Here is a 19916-nt window from a genome sequence, read left to right on the forward strand (position 1 = left end):
GGGAGGGGAGGGAGACGAGGAGAAGGAGGAGACGAAGAGCTTTCGGGTCGCACAGGTTCTGCTTAGGTTGAGGGTTACGTTTGTCGACAAACTGAGAAACTTCAGATGCTTTAAATGAGCTCACAGATAAACAGTCACTTTTTTAAGTAAGAGATTGATGAGCTTTAATAAAACATATTTAAAGCTAAATCAGTTTGTCGTCTTTTTTTTTTTTTTACATCTGTTAACCAAAGTAGATCAATTTCACAAACACAAGTTGGGCTTAATACACTGTAATTCAAGATACATTCCTAAACGTAGTCACTTCCATTTCAGCACTAATGTTATAAAATTGCGTATTTGTTTTTCTTCTCTTGCCATGTTACCAGTTTTATAAAAAAAAAAAAAAAATTTTTTAAAAGAGCTGAACGAAATCACAAAAACTCACATTTGTGATTTTATATTTGAATATTGTGATGACAGATACGCAGCAGCCTTAAGTTTTCTTTAATCGTCATCCTCATATCTCCACCACCCTATTAGCTTATGGATCTGAGTCTCCATAAGTCCAACTAGTCAAATATACACTACTATCAGCATCAGGTGTGTGTTAAAATTAACTAGGCAAACCTCTGCTGGATTTATTGGAATCATTTTATCACATTTTCATAGAGTAAACCCTGCGAAGTGAAAGGAAAATCATTTTAATTTGGCAGCATATGAAACAGTCCCCTCCCTGGTGTGAACTAAAGCACCGTTTCTAGAAAATGTCCTGTGGCAGACAGCTTCTTCGCAAAACAACCAAACCTGCAACAAGAGAAAATAAGGCGGGAAAATATCCAGCATCCTCTTAAACGTCCCTGATTACAATGACTTTAAAAGCTTCATATTTGAAATATTAGAATAAATCAGCTGGGAAATCAGGAGTTTTTAGGTGAAAAAGTGGAGCAGAAAAAGTAGGCACAAATTGGTGCTTAAAATTGCAATGACAATTTCTATTACTTTTTGCCTTTTAGTATTACGTTACACACCGTTAGACTCTTCCCCTAAAAAAAATTACTTAGACGTGAGCATTGAGGCCAAACAAGCAATCAATATGCATGAAACGTGAAATGTCCTATCCAGTCAAATGAAGCATCCATGCAGTTTTTGATTGAAATATAAAAACAGACTCAGAGTGATGACAACTTTGATATACTGTGCAACTTTCACCTCTTGCTAGGCAAATTCACCAAGAAGGAAGATGTAAAAGGAACATTTTTCTCATTGAAATTCAAATCCAGATGAATTACAGACAGCCTGTCTAGTTTTAGATAAATATGTACAGAACAACACAAAGTAGCGCTCTGTGTGGGAAGACAAGATTGTTCATTCTCCCTGTAACAATAAAAGCATTGAGTTTCGGCTCAGACGGCTTGTTGTTTCTGCATTTGTTTGAAATCTGCTCTCTGCTGTTGGACCAGTGACCTCACCGCCCCCCCATCAGGGCTGAGAAACGTGCCCACTCTGTAACAAATGCCCCTCAGTCTCTGCTCATTGTTCAGCCCTTGCATCTATCCGGACCACCTCGCACGTTTTGCTCGTCTGGTCTCACAAAAATCCCACTTTGAGTCCATCTACTCTACTAGAAATTGAAAGTGTGTTTCCACAAAGCTGTTACCTGGCCTCTGACCCAGAGTGGTGATGCGCGGCGTCATGCTGGTGATGGGCATCATGTTGCCTCTCTGCGTTGACGAGGACGATGATGATGACGAGGACGTGGTGGTGCGGCCATCCTTGATCTCAATCGTGAGGAAAGTCTTCATGTCGGGGTCTTCCTCTCCCTCGGGGACCTGCGTCTCAGCTGCTCTCCCTGGGGTCCGCTCTTCCTCTGGCTCAGCCGATGTAGGCATATCTTTTTCAAGCCTCGTCCCGCCCAGGGAGCCCTGCGATTGGCCGGCTGAAAACGGAGGTCTGCCGGCCACTCCTTTGAGGGGCTGAGGTGCAGCTGGGCTCCGGGACGCAGCGGTGTTGGACGCTAAGCCTACACGTGGCCTGGCTGGCGCGTCTCCAGACGTGCCGGGGGATGCCGATGCTTGTGCGAACAGCTCTGCAGCTCTGGAGAGATTCGTCAGGCCAGAGACGGTCCCGTTTCTCAGAGGGGTCTTCTTCAGCGCGGGGGGATTTTGGCTGGCTTCTGTGAACTTGCGCATTCTGTCTCGGACAGAGTTGGTGCGGCTGAGCTGCTCCAATGTAACATCTTTCTTTTCAGGTGCTGCAAAAAAAGAAACGGATCTTAGAGAGTAACGACGAAATGCAGAGAAGGAAGGACTAAATTAGTCCTAATGATTTCTTTTGTAGTTTATTTTGTGTATGTAGTTAAGTCATTTTAATTTTGTTTTGTATTATTTTCTTTGTTTGTTTTTAGTAAAACAAATAACTTGTTGTCCAGGGACAACAAATGAAAATGAGCCTTTTGGCCATTTCTGGAGCATTTTCTGAGGCAATATTAATTAATGTGCATTGTTCATATTCTACATCTTCAAAGACACTTTCACTACATCCAGGTTCAAAGTCTGGAAAGTTAACTTATTTTGATCACGTCATCATAAAACCTAAAAGCCCCAACAGATCCCATCATTCCTTTGCTTCTTTTTTGGGTTGTTTTTTCCAACTCCTTTTACTTTGTTTTTGTCGTAGCTGCAAAGAAATATATTGTCTTAAGCAGGCAAAAAGGGAACAGCCGCTGTGAAGTTCAGACTTTTACAAGTGTAAAATTTACTAAAATAACTGCAGACTTTCAGGTCACGCTTATCGTGATCTGCTTTAATTTTCTGAATTGCGTTTGTTATGCCTGTGCTTAAAACAGGAAGAACCCAAACTGCACATAAAACCCAATCACCTACGGTCCGACTGCTCATGAAACCAGCAGAGCTGCATGACGAGTTTTTATGTGCCTTTGAGTCAGAAACTCCAAAATAAAAATACTGACGGCTGAAAATGCCAGGCTTCCTTTATCTCCGGCTCTTAACTGGAAAACTGTTTTAAAACCAGAAAAATCCACAAGAAATCTTCTGGATTAAGATAATTTTCATCTGAAGTGGAGAAGACTGATGGTCCAGTTAGTCAGAAAAGTAAGATTTTTATATATACATGTATATATGCACTCAATACTCAAGGTTGTGCTGAGAACAACACTTTTCAGTGTGGATGCTGTTACTAAGTGAAGATCACCTTATTCTGGACACTTTAAGGATCAATGAGGAGTTTCAGATGGAGAGAAGAAGAGTTTTCTATAAAACTATATTTTTAAGGTTTTTGGCCTTAATGGCCTTTATTCGTCGGTAACTGGACAGGAAGTGGGGTAGAGAGAGAAGAAGAGCTGACAGCAGCGTTGTGGACCGTAGCCTCACCAAACGCTGCCCGCTGCTCTACTATCGAACCATGGTGTCCCAACAAAAAATATTCTAAAAAGAAATTTCAAGACTTGTCTACAGTTCACCGAGGCTGAGGGAGAACAAACTTTACTCTAACAACAGGAAGGCAGCAAAGTTAATCTGTTTTATCCTTTTAAGCTTTCAGGCTGATATTTATTTTAAACCAGCACAAACTGAAACGGCACTTTACCAACATAGAAACCATGCGAGAGTTTTTAAGCATTAACCAGTCAACTGCAATAACCTACAGTACTGAATTTTCTCTTGTAAGATTTGCAGCACACATATGAGTGTTACACTTTATCCCTCTTAGCATTTAGAGCAGAAATATTTCTCTGCCATCATTACAGTCATTTATTTTTGATTTCTGAAGAGGATCTCAAAGCCCTTCACTTTCAGATTTATGAACCCTGACAGCAACGACCACACCTGATGGCATAAAAGAAACCGATTTAAATTCCCAACATGATGCGTTTCCAGAGAAAATGTGATCCTGCTGCACGTCGAGTGTTGAGCTGAACTGGAGTCTTACCAGTTTCACTGGTCTTTCCATGACCGAATGTCAGATTTCCATTAGCCGTTATCTAAAAAGGAAGAAAGACAAACAAAGATACATGACAATCAGAGAGAGGAAGCACCAGAGATTAAAGGTCAACATGCTCTGCTGGTAACCACAGAGCGCCAACATCGAGCTGCAGCGCAGATTCGCGAGGAACTGGAGTCTGCATATTGGGGCATAGACACACACACACAGAGATGATGCTAAATTCAGCACCAGCTGCTTTGTTTTCATTGTGTAACATTCATTCTTGGTGTCGATATGGGCCTCTGTTCTTTTCCTGGCACGGCAGCCACAGCTGGAGCCTGCGGTGTTTACATTGCTCTCAGGAGACTGGCTCCACATCGGCCCATTTTAGAGCGAACAATAAAAGAAATCCGGGGCCGGCTTCGGGTGAGCGTGTTTAGAGAAATGACACGATGCCTCCAACACGGTGGGAAACGTTCCTCAACAGCAACCAGTCGGCACAGAAACAGAAACTCTGAGTGTTTTTGTTTTCCCAAGAGCTCCAGGACGAAGAACGAGGGGGGAAAGTATCCCTCCCTGACAGCAGGTGAGGCGGACATGTCGCTGAGCTGAAGCAGAGACAGTCAGGTGCACCGTTTGTTTGCGTAACCCAGTAACAAAAACCAAACAGCGTCCACCAGGGGCTCGGCTTGTTGGGTTTTTGGATGCCGACAGGACGCTGAAGAATGGGGCCGTGGAGTTCATCAGGTACGGTTAAATGGAGAGCCTGGAAGGTCAGCGATCCTGGAGGTTAATGTGCAGCTTAGCGCCGCTGCACGACTCTAATAAATGCTAGTCGTTTACCTTATTATTGCTTGTTTATTACAAGAATAAATGAACTTTTAGATGATATTGTGATTTTTTTTTAGATGCACCCGTGGAGCATGCATGCTACTGGGAAGATAATGGTATGCAATAGTAAATGTTTATGCCTAAGATCTGTGAAGATGTACTAGGGCATCGAGAAAGTTCATATGAGAGCATGAAGTGCCTGACTTCCTGTCGGCGATGCATTTATTTTCAGTTCTGGGTGATTTTATTTCATTTCTTTGTCATCTTGCACAAAGGATTCCCTCAACTAATGATTTGATTAAGCAAATAAAGAACAATGACTCCTCTAGTGCAGGATTTTAAGGTTCCGGTCCTTCTGCTTAGGCCACAACTTGGTCTCTCCTTTAGTTTTAAGTCGGCTTGTTTGCTTTGCTGCAGTACTCTGACACCTAGTGGTTTTCTGAGGGCCTGCGTTGGATGTTTTACCTTTAATATGCCTGGATAATTTTCAGATATTTAAGGACAACATTAATAAGGTTATACACTAACCTTCTGAATCTTGAAGCTCAACTTTCCCTGAGCGTGCCCGTTAAGGAGCCCGTTTGCAGGATCTCTTCGAGATAAAACGGCCCCATCCGGCTGGTCCTGGTCATGGCTGCGGTCCTGGTTGCTCTCAGTCTGGATGCTGGCTGGACTTGTTTCAGATTCCGAGTCGGTGCTGCAAACAGAACCACTTACTGGTCTCTCTACGTCCTCCGTTGGAGCTTTGACCTCAGAAGGCAAACTCATGCTGAGGTCGGAGGTCACAGCGTCCATCCGTTTTCTAGTTGACGCGCCCATGCCGTCTTTGTTCCCGGACCCCAGACGGGGCCTGACGCATGAATCCGAGACATCCGATCCCAGCCTCTGTCTGGCAGACGACAGGGAGCTGGTGCTGCGCTCAGAGGCGGCGGAGTCGAGGCGACCGCGCTGCGAAGAACTCTGGCTCCTGTCCGAGGCTCCAGAGTCCAGCCGGGGTCGCTGGTTCGAGCCCAGACTCTTCTCCGAGGCCACAGAATCCTGATTGGACATGGAGTGCACAGAAGTCCCGCTGCGGTCCGAAGCCGTGGAGTTGGACCTGGTCCGGTCGGACAGTAACGAGTCGGACTCTGGGGTCATAGCTTCTCTCTGAGGCTGGATCAACATGGGCCCAGAAGTGTCATCTTTTACCAAATGATCAAGAACCAGAACCATGCCTGAGTCGGAGTCTTTGCCTGAAATAAATCAGACAAAAAGATTAAAATTAGACAAATCTGCAAATTTTCCCTTACAGGTCAAAGAATGGAAAATATTAAGTTGACGCATGTTTTTTTTAAGGTTTTTATTGCATCATATATCAACATATTTGATGCAATATGTTGATATTGCATCAAATATGCAATATCAATATCGTCTGAAGTTTTAAGACGATACACATTTTGATTTTATGAGTGCGTTTTTCCCTAACAATTCACCCTTTATAATGACAGAGACTGTTTTGGCTGCTGCAGCTCAGTGTTACTGAGTGACCTGGTCTGTGCTCAGGTATCAAGCCCCATTTATTTATACACAACATGTGATGATGATGTTTTACAACACAAAACATCGTCATCAAAATCCTTAGGAATGGTCTCCACAGACAGTCGAGCACAAAGAGAAGCTGAAACACCAGCTAATGATTTCACAGTGTTCAAAACATTGCACTGGTTTTATGAGGAAGAAGAAGAAGAACCTTTTTCTGCAAATTTTGTCCAGAAACAATTCAAACCAGACGACGGATTATCCAACGGTAATATATGCAAAAGGAAATGAACATGCTAATTATGGTCCAGCATGACGTCCACATCAGTAGAGCTGTGATGTTGACGTTGCTGTAGGTGAGTCACTGTTGAACTAAAGCTCCTGTTCCCTGAGAGACATCAGTTCAGTAAATGGAGGAAACGCATGGAGTCTTAAGGGGATGTAGAGTTTTCCTGTCCCTCAGTTCCTGACTGACGTCTGGGGAGAAAAACAAAAACATCTTGCGACCAAAGTCTGAGAGAAACAAGAAACTGGAGAAAAAGCGGAAGCAAAAATGAGAGTAGAGATAAGCATTTCCCTTCTCCGTCTCCTTCTCTGATCAGGAAACCACACTCCAAACAACAGAGGTGCCCACATCCTCCCCTTGTAATGGTTTCTACCTCCAAACCTCTGTGGTATGCTGCATCCTGGGATGCTTGAGGGCGTTCATCTGCCACGGATGGAGAAACCATGCCGTTTCCTTCTTCTCATGTGTAATAAAAACACTTCTGAATGACCTCCGTTTGGCCGAGCTTTGCAACAAACTGGGGTTCTCTGCCCTTTATTGCCTTTTATTCAGAAAAGCCAAATCAAAGAGGGACTCTGACAGGAGGCCCTGAAATATTTCCAGTCACATGAAGCATTACTCATCAAAATGATCAAATATCCCAGGTACTCCTACTACATTTCTGCATACATTATAAGAATGATAAAATAAATACCACAGATTAATTTGACTGTGATGACTGATTTTAAAAACAATACAGCAATTGGAGTCTAATTTTTATTAGAATTTTTTTATAAAGCCAAGTTACAAAAAATGAATCATTTTCCAACTCACTGAAATAATCTGATTGGTATTTATTAATTCCACTGCAACCCCTAAAACCAAAGTTGCCTTATAGGATACATTTCTCATCTTCTAACAGACAAAACTATCAAACTGCTGTTGCGTAATTAAAATCAGATTATTATGTAACAGGATCTGAATAGGAGAAGTGATTATGGTGCACAATTAGCACAACATTTGCTGCCATGAGCCTAAATCTAATGATGTTCTCGTCTAAAACCCAATTATGACTAAAGTGAGAGCCGGAGCACGTTGCCTCTTCAACACACTCTCACGTTATTGTTCATGAGTTAAACTCTGTCATTTCAGTTCTTCTACATTTTCTGGGAAAAACCCCATGGCTGCATAATGAAAGGCCTTTTTTTTTTTTTGCATGAAAATAGCAACAAAGGCTGCAGTTGTTTTTTTGTTGCCGGCAAACAAAAATAACAGCAGAAACAAAGAACAACCAGGAGTTATTTCTGGTGCCTTTAGAGTGAACATCTGACCCGAGAATCCATGTTATGGAGAGGTCAACACGAGTGCTTTGTGTTTTTGTTCTTCGCTCAGGACAACCGCTAGCAACGTCCAAGCGCAACTTGATAAACCATTTTATTTACGAAACAAGATTCCTGTCAAGTCTTCACTGCCATCCACAAATGTCGAGGCAAAGAAATGTTCACATTTATCGAGGGGACATAATCACGTTTTTAAGCAATTATTTTAAAACCTAAGAGGTCAGATGTTATACAAAAAGACAATTTCTTACAAAGGAAGTCCCAGCTCAGTAACAGTTACTGGATTGGACAGCTAATCGTGATATTTTTACATCACAGGTCCTGGCTAAACTGCGATTTTGTCAGCTGCAAATTGTGCATCCAACTAATTATAAACTGTTTTGTTGTTTTGTGAGACCCGAGTCCATTTCTGAACACCTGTGTTCATGTTCAGAGTGAAGACGGTCCGTGTTGGCTGCTGTGTGCATCTGGTCTGTGAGCCTCAAACTATCAACAAATCCCAACAAAACAAAGAATAAAAATTACTAATTTTAGAAAATTATCTATAAAAACAAGATCAGCTGAAGCAACTTTCCCTGAGCGTGCCTGGGGGAAAGTTCGAGGATTGTAGCCGTCTACGACAAATCGTTTATTTAGTTTAAACGGTCACCAGTTTTCCCTGGTTTTCCCTCCACTTCAACCTTTCAGAACGGCTGAGCTACACAAGTCACACAAGTAACTCAACTTCTTAGTGCAAAGAAAAAAGCACCATGATTTATTTGGACACCTGGACAAAACTCCTGCATTTTTTGTGGCATTTCAATAAAAGAACCTTAAATCAAAATATGAGACCATAGCTTGTTAATGGATTTGGCATCACTGGGTGCTGCTAACCAGTCCACGGCTGTTGCAGTGATTTATTTAAAGCTGAACAAAAGCTTCTAAAACTGTGTGTGCATTGTGGCCCAACCTGTGTTCCCTCGCTGCGTTTCTGTGTGAAACTGTAATAAGTGTGTTTCAGTTTCATTTGGGGCCTTAAAATGCAAGGTCAGGTCCACAGAGAGCCTCTGAAAACATTTCATTTCCTAAATCATAGACTTACACGGAGCAGTTTTTGCTGCAGTCCAGTGCAGCTGGACGTTTGCTGCTTTAAGGCAAGAGTGTAAATAAACGCTTCTTTTTTTTTTTAGGTCAGGAAGGAAGCTGTGTATTCCAAATAGAAAAAGAACGACTTTTTCCCACTTTCACTCAAACAGTTCAACAGCTTCAGTCCCACCCTGACCACAGCCCACTGATTTTGTTGACATGTCCCTTTAAAGTATACCTTCTCCCTTTGCTTTTCTACGGTGGTCATCTTCGGCTGATCCTGGTTTCACCCCGACTTAAATTGTACGGTACGGATAAATCGAGAACACTGGGGAGTTTTTCTGCCACGTCGGGAAAGCCCACGTTTTGTTGTGGTAATGGATTTATTTAGCAGAGGTGTGGCTGTTGGGTTTTCTCCGTGTTCCTCCCGAAAACCCCACACCACCAAGCCCTGGTCACTGTGAAGGACACAGAGCCCCGCCCTGGCCGGACCACACAGAAAGACGTTTGTTACGACCTTCGCCCCGAGCAGAAGCTTAGGTAAACAACAGAAATACACTTAGAGGATGAAATGCAGCTCCTCTGGCCAATAAAGAGAAATGTATGAACATTTTAAACCGTTTTGCTGCTTGTAAACAACAGATCATTGTTGCTTTTCATCAATATCCATGTAGATTCAATGATTCTGGTGAACGAAATGCATTCATTCCTGCCCACGCTTCAAAAATCAGACTGTGACCAACTCCAAACACTTAATAAAGTCGGATGAATAAGCTTAATGTGCCTAAACTAATACAACCTCCTGACCGGCAGGAGAACGGCTCCTTCAGCAGAGAGGAAAACGCTTCAGTGTGGATTTAGTGTTTCAACGGATTTTTACCCACCGTTGACCTTCAGGCTGATGTTTGCAGTTTATACACTTCGCTTCTTGCATTTCACCGATGCCCAGAGTGTGATATGTAAACATGATGGAAGCGTGGAGGTGAGGGCGATAATCAACACGCAGAGAAAAAGCTGCTTTCTTCAAACACTGAAGGACGCTTGAAGCTGAGCAGAAGCTGCTGACGAAACGCCTGCGATAGTGAAAGGATTGATCTAGCAAATAACTTTAAAATAAAGAATAAAATCAAAGGACATTTAAAATGTTTGGTGTTATCCAATTCTCAGCAAGATGACAATCAAATATTCTGCGTATATGGTGCAGTGCTATTTCAATGCCACCTGCAGCTCAAAGTCAGTAGATCAGAGCCCTCAAAAACAAGGGATGTGAAAATTGGCGGTAAAATCTTCGACTGGCGGGTCTTTAACCCTTTCAGATCCAACATGTCGTCAACAATCCAGCCAAATTTGCAGTTCCGTAATTCTGCCACGCTTTGCGCCATCTGGGAAAAATCCCAACGGTTTCTGACAGGAGAGACGTTGATTGGCTTTCCAGCCTTCACCTCCGCAGTAGCAGAGAGTGAAATTAATCCGAGGGGCACTCTTAATAGATGGTGAATTGCGAAAATAACTCGCTACATATTGAAAATTCCAGTTGTTATGGATAAACGGGCAAATATATTAAATCACGGGACATTTAAAGAACTGCGTACGATTAAAATAAGCAAAGATATCCAGGCGGAGATTTGAAACTCAAGTCATAAAGGGTTAAATAAAACAATTCATTTCAAAAATATGATTCAGACAACAAAAACCCATAGACAATATAATCCACTGAAAATAAAATCTTAATTTCATACGTTTTATTTTTTTCAAATAAACATGAGACTTTTTTTTTTTTATGGGTTTTAGTATTTTTGAGAAGATTAATTTAAAATTTGCGGCCCTACCTTTCCTCTGCAGCTCTCTGTCGTGTTGCGCCTGCTGGGTGTGCAGCTCCTGGATCGGGGCACGGAGATCAGGGCGACTCTCTGACTGCTGTGGACAAAACAAAAGGAAATCTTCACTACAGCTGTGAAAGCATTCTTCTTCTTCTTCGCTCTTCTTCTCTCTTCAGAGACTCGATGCATGCACCACTTTCACAATGCAAACCCACATCAGTTTAAAGATTTTCCAATATGTTTTTTTTTTTTGTTGTTGTCTTTTTGCTGCAATTGATGGTCAAAAGCTTTAGAATTAGAGGGCAGCACTGCATCCAGCGCGACTGCAACACAATGCTGCAGCTTTCTGAGCGGCAGCAGCGATTCAGCACATGGAAGAGAGATGGATAAGGTGTGGGAGAGGAAAGCTACCGACAGGACTGTCTGACCTCAAGCTCCTCTTCAGGAGAATCAGCTGCACAAACACAAGAAACACGTGCATACACACTTCCACATGCATTTGCACTCTTAAATCATAACTACACACATTGGCGTGCAGACACCAAGACAATTTACAAAATTAATGAGCAAAAAGTTTCAAAAGGCTTGGGAGCATCCTGACCTCAAAATCTACTTTAATTTTAACATTTTTTGTCATGAGGATGGCATAAACTCTTATTTAGGAGCGTCAAAGTAAAAGGGGTGCAGTGCACAGTTATGCCAAGCATTTCAGATTACCATTTGTTCAAGGCAACAAAAAAAAAAAGAAAAACCTTCTAATTTGCAAATACGTTTGTAAGGCAAGTTACTTCTGCAACGTTTCGCTTAAGTTTTCAAGCTGAAATCAGAGTTCAGTCTTCAGAAAATTGACAACCAAAGAGAGCATAAAAGATGATCTAAAGCAGTTTCTCTGTAGAAACCTAGACTTCATTCTGGTGAGCCAAATCATGTCCTTGACCTCCTAAGACTTTAGTAAGGTCAGAGACACCACAGTGGGAAGCAGTAATCTAGCTGAACGCTCCCTTAATGAGCCCTTAAAGTGTTTGATGAGTTTAGAGGAGAAACAACAGAGAGAAAGCACAAAAGTAAAGTAATTCAAGATGACTAACAAAGGCCACTGTTCTCCACAATAAAGCATTCAATCAAAGACTCACGGAGGGAGAAGGGGGCGGGGGGATGACTGTCCCTGAGCCACCAACTCGATTAAAGAGTGCGAGTCTCCCCCCACTCCAACTCTGCCCTGCTCCCACCAGTGGTCAGACAGCCGTCTTTTCAAAGCTCCCAGTAAAACCACAGGGAACGGGTTTCTCACAGACGGTGAGGCAGGGTGAAAAAAAAGATAGAGTGGAAATAAAAACAAAGTGCAGACCTGTTGCCAGCCACCATGCTGTCATTAGCGGCTTCCCTCCGGCACCGACGGCCAGGACCCGACTGAGCTGCACCGACGCAGACCCACAATGCAACAAACCGAACCTGGCCCCGTCTCAGCTGGCCCAGGGTCTGTTTGTGTCAAACTCATAAACAAAAAAAAAAAAAACAGCCGGCCCTCCTGGTCACCGCAGGAAGGCGTGGGACATGAGAGTCCTCTGAGGTCAGCAAAAGAAAAAAGAAAAAGAAAAAAATAAATCGTAAAAACGACAGAGTGAGGAACACACTTCCTTCAGCAGCCGGTGCAGGAAGCTGAGATCAGCTGCATTTTTCCGTTAGACCGGAGTGAGTCGAGGGGTCCTCTGTGCCTTCATATGACGGGGAAATATAGGAACCTGGCGGCTCACTTTCCATTACTGCAGCCGGACGAACAGCTCACTTGGCTGGACTCCAGTGACTTCGCTACAGTAGCAATCATCTGAGGAAACCACCACAAGTCCTCGGCTCAGAGTCTCACTACGATTCACTGCATACCGGCATGATCTACCTTTGGGATTTTTTTTTTCCACCCCTTTTATCAAATTTCTTTTCTCTTCTCATCTCCAAACGCAACTAAATCCCTCGCTATTGCAAGCGCCGGATTTGGTTTCAAAGAATTAAGCTCCTGTTTCTTCAGGTCTCTTCTTGCAAAATGCTTACAGGACAGACAAGAACAAGCAAGACCGTCTGGAACCAAACAGCTGCCTACCTGGACTCACCTAAACAGCAGGCAGAACGCATCCACTTTCAGATGAAATGCAGTAAATATATTTTTTTTTAAAAAAGAAAAAGATTTTCCCCCTGCAACGTCGACTCAACATTAGTTGATTCTATAATGAATTCCAAGCCGTAAATAACTGATGTAGTGACGAGTATCCAATCTGTTGCTAGACGGACCTGAATGTACCGACCTGAAATGTAAACACAGAGCCAGGCACGTCCCACTTTCCAATCAGATAGCCTCAGACTGATTAAGGAAACCCTTCCTGATTAGGCTTCAGAGGAGAAACCAGAAAGGTTCAGAAAGTCAGGCGAGCGTTTGATCTGGAGAGTCGGTCCAGCTGGAAGAAAATCTGAGTCACGTTTACCTCCTTTTCCTCAGACCTACTGCCCCAGTTCCAGTCTCTTCCAGTGCCTCTCAGTGGAAACCTGTTTGGAGTCAGGATGTCCACTACTCTGCCGCTCTGCTCCCTCCGCCACATCACACACACACAACCACCACAAACACACACAATACCAACAAGCCACTCCCTTGACTTCCCCTCCCTCCCAAGCTGTCTCCTTAGGGAAGTGATCCCCCCCTCACCCCCCTCCCAGACACACACACATTACGACTTTCTGTCTTCACAAGGACTTTGTATTAACTTTTATTCATTCATTTCTTTAGCTTAACCTTAATCTTGACCCTAAACCTAAACATTACCAGTACATCCCGAACCCTGGAGCAACACTTCGTCTTATGGGGCTTAAAGAGCAGTGAGTCCTCACAACGTGGCGTTTGAGAAAAAAGGTGAGAACTGCTAAAACACCATCACACACACACACACACACGTCTGTGTTGCTATCTTTGTGGGGACTTTCCATAGAATTCCATTAATTTCTACAGCCTAAACCTGACCTTTACCCTTTTTCTAACCCTATCCATCACATACCTAACCCTAACCAAAACTCAATTCATACCTTAGCCCTAACTCTGACCCCTGACCCAAAAACAGGGTTTCCCCTCGTGGGGACCAGGCTCCGGTCACCACGAGGAGCGATTGGTCCCCACAACGTAGTATATGTTAGGAAAATCGTCCCCACAAGGTATTACAAACAAACACGCACACACACACACACACACACACACACACACACCCCTCCCCTACAGGTTAGAGCTGCCTGGCTGACACATTAACTTCTGACCCTCTGCCTTTGCTTTGACCTCCTCCTCTCTATAATCCTTCATTTTTCATAGAAATCAACTTCACCTCAATAACTTTATGTTTGTGGCTTTCCATAATAAACTTTATAGTCTTAAACCAAGTTCTCTTTGCCATAGAAACAACTTTTTAAAAAAAGCTAATGAAATAAAAAGGAAGCTTTGACTTCATCTTATTTATCCCTGCATGTCATCAAAACCAACTAAACAGCAAATGAATGGCGATAAAGTAGAGATTTAAGAGCAACTTTCCTCTGGCAGCAAAGCGAGAGCCCGGATGAGAGGCAGCCATCACATTGCCTCCGATTGCGTGCGACCGTTTACCGCTGGGGCGTATCTTGGACCACCATCTTCCGCGAGACAATTGCGAAGAGCTCAAAGAGATTGGCGGCTGTGATGTGAGTGGAGGAGCCCTGCTGCTGCTGGCTGGAATCGTTTTTGGCCACATCCCCACTCTGGTGAAGACTAAACCGCTAAGGGCACAGCTGGAGGCCTCGTCTTCTCCCAGACCAAAGTTAAAATAAAAAAAATAAAAAAAACACACATCCCCACTTATTCATCTCTACAACTGACTCAACGCCGTTCAGCTGTCCGACAGGAAGTGAGGTACAAGGCCTAGACGTTAGCGCATCCTGTTCGCTCTGACATCCTGCTATCTGAGAGGGGGACACACAGACATGCATTGGCTGCAGAAAACAATGCAGTGAAGCATTTTAGTGCATCACTGTGGTGTCCGTTTTAAAATGAACTAACAGAACTTTGCATCGATGCAGGACATATTTTCACCTCAAGTCCTGAAAACTGCAGCGACCCAAGCAGTTAATGTGGATTAGGGACGAACACGACAGGAACACTTCAGGAAGCTGCAGGACATCCAAAAATACTTCTGCAAAAAGTCCTGACCAGAACCAGAAAAATGGATCCGTTCATTCCTTAAAATTACTCAACTATTTCCATGACGAACAGATGATTTAAAGGTCATTGACGACACAGGCAATACGTTGTAGATCAAATATGAACCTGGTTTTACGTTTTACATTTCTAATCTTTTTGCTTTGGAAAAAAAAAAAAACTCCCTGAGATGTGCAGAAGCCATCAGGATTGAAAACATTCCCGTTAACCACAGCTTTCCTACAAAAAAAGGTCAAAGATTATTTTATCAGTTACTTTTTTATCAGGTTTCAGCAAATTACTCATCTCACATCTACATTTCTGGTGTTTCTTTATTTTCATTTTAATTCTTTTATGAGATTTTCTTTTACTCCAGTTCATGTTGTTTTCCATAAAGGACTCAGAATGACCTTTTGAATGAAGGGTTCTGTGCAAGTTGTCACTTTGCCTCGTTGAAAACCAGTTTTGCCTGAAGTGTGTGCATATGATAAAATGTAACTTTCCTCCACAGAGCATTTATCAGGAGCTCCCAGGATCAGCAGTCAAGATAAAATCTAGACCCTTGCATGAGCCTCAGGCGTTCACGTTTCAAAGCTTTGTCATTACAGTGAGACAAATCTGAAGAAATCCTCTAAAGGACAATTCAAACAGGTGCAAGATTTTACTTTCAGGTTATGAATGGCTGCACAGTTAAAAACAAGTAAGCTGCTGACTGCCAGAGAAAAACGGATGGCCTGGAGTAAACAGAAAAGTCGAGGCGAATTGCATCCTCCCCTCCAACCTCAGCCAGATCTCGCTAGGAGGATTTTTGAAAACAAAACACATTCCTGAGTCCGTGGCGGCTGAGCCGTGTGTTTTCCGAGTGTTGGTGCACGCGCCTGCTGTGGCCGCAGCCGTAACTCAAGCGACAATGGCCCCTTCTTGTTGTTCCTCGCTGCATTCTTCACTGGGTCCGCAGAAAAGAAAAAGAAAAACCCTCAGTGGCCACGGCTGTCATGCAAGACAAACTCTGCCTCCGCACACTGGTCCACGCTCGGATCATTTCAGTCGCTGGAGGCCGACGACGGATCCTCCGTATCTTACCCAACAGACGCGCCGGGATGCCTTTCTCAATTAAACCCTGATTGCTTCACTGGCGGCGATGTACTCACCGCAGCTCCCACAATGCTCTGGGGCGCAGCGCTCTCCGGCTCTAGGCGGCAGATGGAAACTTTGCTCTTCTCCGCAGACTCTGCAAACACACAACGGTAGAGCTCAGACGCTTCAAAAGAAACACGCGAGAACGCGTGTAGCCTGACGTCGACACTGCTGAGATAAGTCGTACTGACATGACCTGACAAGGTGGGAGCTGCTTTGTTTTCATTTTTCTTAAAGTTTGCTCAAGGGTTGAGGCAGGGCGAGGCCCGGCGGCTCTAAGCAGCGAGAGGAATTGTTCAATCAGGAATCATACAGCAGATCTGAATCGTTTTCATGTTCGTGTAGAACAGTGAACATGTCTTTCCCTGGTGTTTAATCCAGCCGGTGGGTAAGAAGAGTTTTACCTTTAGTTTAACGCCCTCCTCAGGTCAAACTCTGTCATCGCTCAAGTCCTCGCTAGCCAACAAAACTGATGGTGCACAGAATAGTTCATCTATATTTTCCAATGGGATTTAACATTTCAACTTTGATTTTTTAAAAACATCCAATTTTTTTTTTTTAGTTAAATTATTCATGTAGGTTTTGTACACTGTTCAATGTCAAAATTCCAGGCTTCTCCAGGTTGAAATTTCCAAAATTTCCCACAAACTTTTTAACCAATTTCTGAAGTACAAATACAAAACGTTTACAAGTAATCAGTTCCTGATATTACTACAACGATCACACTTTAAATGTTGAGCCTGCAAACGGTTCTATCCATCTTTCAGCTGTTCAGGAGCTGAAAGATGAAAGAAGAGATGGATGAATGGAGGATGGATGGACAGACATACGGACGGATTAATGTTAGAAAGTTAGAAAATGGAATTGGGAATAAAGAAAAACAAAAAAAAAACACAAAGACAAATAGACTTTTTTCCATGCCCTAATCTCTTCCTATACTTATCAAGCTGTGGGAAAATACTTTCATTCAGGGTCTTTCCAGCCCATCGCTGCTTTTAATCCACAAACGGGTCCCAAAAATTAACCTTCATCGGAAAAAATTTCCCTGACGAACAAATCTCGGCTCACCTTGCAGCTGCTCATCCCTGACCCGTCGGATCGCCTCTCGGATCATCTTCCTCTCCTCGTACTCGGCTGCAGCACGAAGCTGCAGGATAATAAATGCCCAGTGCATCCATGTAACCAAAATGCAGCAATAGCATCAGAATCAACAAGACAGACTGATTGTAAATGTCACCATTTTTGTGAGCTCGTCAACGTCCTGGATCGACTGAAGCTTTTGCGAAAGAACGTCCAAGTTGTTGCTGGATTCTGATCTGAGAAAAATAAACAAAAATTTAAAATAAAGCAGTTCGTTTGTTATTAAGAAGGACAGCACGCAGTTTTCACAGCCTGAAGAAACAAACTCAGGAATGCAAAAGCGTGGACGTTACGAGCAGCGACCCAAACCGTGTGCAGTCGTCTGCTGGCCTCAGACTACTCCATTTCTTTCTGACTCATTTCTCTCTTCCCTCATTATGCTCATTTTTTCCCCCCACCATTCCCTGCTTTGAATAATGCGCCGCTTGCTGGAGTTTAAATATTTCACATTCCACATACGAGAGGTGCGAGACAATAATAGCTGGATTTTTTTTATTTTTTTGTGAGCCAACGTGAGTGGATGTGCGACAGCAGGTAGGATTTTTCCAGCAGCCTCAGCGAAGCACCTCTGTTATTTTTGTAACCCGAGTCCTGAGTGCCGACGTGAATGGGAATGATTACCTCTGTTAAGAGGACTTGGTGACGGAGAGAGAGGGGGGGGGAACCAAAAAAACACTGTAGAGTGCTCAGTGTACTCCTGACATCAAATAACGTTAAAGTGTTTCTTGGTCCAAACCACATGCTGTGACATTAATGTAGCCTTGACCTTAAATTCACTCAGGATTCAACGATTTCAACCAGCCAAACTAGACATGCACAATCAATTAATCTGCAACCGACTTTCACAGTCTCACTGACAGAGCAGCTCTCCACAGTCCCAAAAGAAATGATTAAAATCAATGTTTCGTGTTATTAAAAGATCAAGAGCAAAGAAGAAAATGGAATAAAATCATTTCAAAGTTTTTTTTTTGACAAATATTGACATTTATTATGCTTTTTTTTTTGTTGTTGTTGTTTTTTTTGCATTGCTCTGAGTCTGAATTTATCTCAGTAGTCACCAGGATGACTTCATCAGTGGAAAAACAAAGTTTTGAAACAGCAGAACCAGAATCAAGAGCTAAAATTGACAGAAAAATTGAGTTGCCTGAAGAGGGACAACAGCTGTCCTCTCAACTTGATAGTCTTGTCAAACTGCTTCAAAGAAGAGAGGGAGATATTGCAATGTCCAGATGGGCGATGTAAACAGACTAGTACATTTATACAACTGTTGTTATTATGTGCTTTTTATTTCCTTATTGCAGCTGACTTTATTATGCTGCAGATCAATGTAAACACCACAATGGAGAAACTGCTTTCAGCTTGAGTCATTGAGTTTGACATGGAGGGAGCGATTTTCAGGAATTGATCTCCTGAATGAACACAATCAAAGTAAGAAGAAAACGCACACCACGTTTCAGTATCAAGAGCCTTAAAAAGATGTTATCACTGCAGATAAATTCACAACACCAGAGTTTTTTGTTTTTTTTTAATTATTATTTAAAATGAGTATAAATTTTAAGAAAACCAATAATCACAGTGATGCAGAAAAGTGATGGAAAACCTCTGGCCTGTTTGTTGTTGGATTTGACGGGCAGAAACATGTTTATAGAAAAAGATGAAGAGGTGGAGAAGTGCTACAGCCGACATATCGGTCCATCTACATTCCTCTGCAGCGTGACAGCTGCTGGGATCAGTTCACTCATGAGCTGGAAAAACACCGAGCTGGTCGAGAAAGAGGGAAATTAATGGAACTGTAAGCAGGGACCTCAAATGTGAGCACAGAAAAGTGGAAAAAGGAAAAATTTACTACGGCTGCAGTTTTCCGTCTCTTGTGAGTGAGTCCCACCCCCCCAACGGTCGAGGAGTTCCACATCTGGATTCGTAATCCTCGGTTTCACCTGGTTTGAGGTATTTCTCATTTGGGATCAGTGGGAGTGTGTGTGTGTGTGTGCGCGTGTGTGAACTCACCTGTGCTGGTTCTCCTTGTCCTCCTGCTGATTGAGGCGCGTTGGTCTGAATCTCTTGCTCGCCAGAGCGGCCTCCATGTCCTCGATCTCCCGCCTCCTCAGCTCCCGGATGGCTGAACGGATGAGGCGTCTCTCGTCCAGATCCAGGGTTCCGTCCAGCTGCAACGAGACGACGAGCATGACAACGGATTCGAGAGCGAAACGGTGCGCCGATAAGAGATGGCACAAAAAAAAAAAATTTGACTTGCAAAAAGCGACGACTTTTCACTTGCGCCGCGTATTTGCATGATTTACTTGAGAGACTTTGTCAGACATGAAGACGTGACCGAGCACAACTTCAGCGCCTTGCAAAAAGCGTCGGTCATCCGTCGTCAAACCCGTTTACTCTCATACCCTGAAATTAAATACAGTCCAGACAACTGCTTTCAGAAGTCACTCAACTAGTAATTAGTAATGATTTTCCAGTTTGTGAGTGTATTTAGATCTGACTTTAGCTCAGCTAGCCTGGTAAAAACCAGTCCCTTTCTCTACGCCGTTTGCTTCATTCTGGAGTTTATTGAGAAATAATTGCTTCCCGATTGTGTGGACTCTGTCGAAGAGAGGATTGTTTGTCCTGTAACCAGTGGGTTGCTGGTTAAAATCCTCGCTTTGTTTGTCTCAGTCACTGTGCGTTGG

The 19916-nt window shown here is 43.1% G+C and overlaps 1 protein-coding gene across 6 annotated transcripts in view; it reads right to left on the reverse strand.

Moving 5' to 3' along the window:
• Positions 1 to 19916, reverse strand: part of smtnb (smoothelin b) — a 53605-nt gene that overhangs the window by 18192 nt on the left and 15497 nt on the right. For 5 of the 6 annotated variants that reach the window (XM_016681817.1, XM_016681819.1, XM_016681818.1 and 2 more), the window contains exons 2-9: positions 19243 to 19400; positions 17333 to 17411; positions 17164 to 17242; positions 16110 to 16189; positions 10770 to 10857; positions 5281 to 5984; positions 3928 to 3979; positions 1640 to 2233 (exon numbers count right to left, since the gene is read on the reverse strand). In XM_016681817.1, coding sequence (XP_016537303.1) covers positions 1640 to 2233; positions 3928 to 3979; positions 5281 to 5984; positions 10770 to 10857; positions 16110 to 16189; positions 17164 to 17242; positions 17333 to 17411; positions 19243 to 19400 — 1834 coding nt within the window. Of the gene's footprint in view, positions 1 to 1639; positions 2234 to 3927; positions 3980 to 5280; positions 5985 to 10769; positions 10858 to 13057; positions 13207 to 16109; positions 16190 to 17163; positions 17243 to 17332; positions 17412 to 19242; positions 19401 to 19916 lie in introns of those variants that run through there. The other variant, XM_016681823.1, reaches the window with a different exon arrangement.

The sequence above is a fragment of the Poecilia formosa genome, unplaced genomic scaffold (genome assembly GCF_000485575.1).
Source record: "Poecilia formosa unplaced genomic scaffold, Poecilia_formosa-5.1.2 Scaffold295, whole genome shotgun sequence".
In the NCBI taxonomy this organism is placed as follows: domain Eukaryota; kingdom Metazoa; phylum Chordata; class Actinopteri; order Cyprinodontiformes; family Poeciliidae; genus Poecilia; species Poecilia formosa.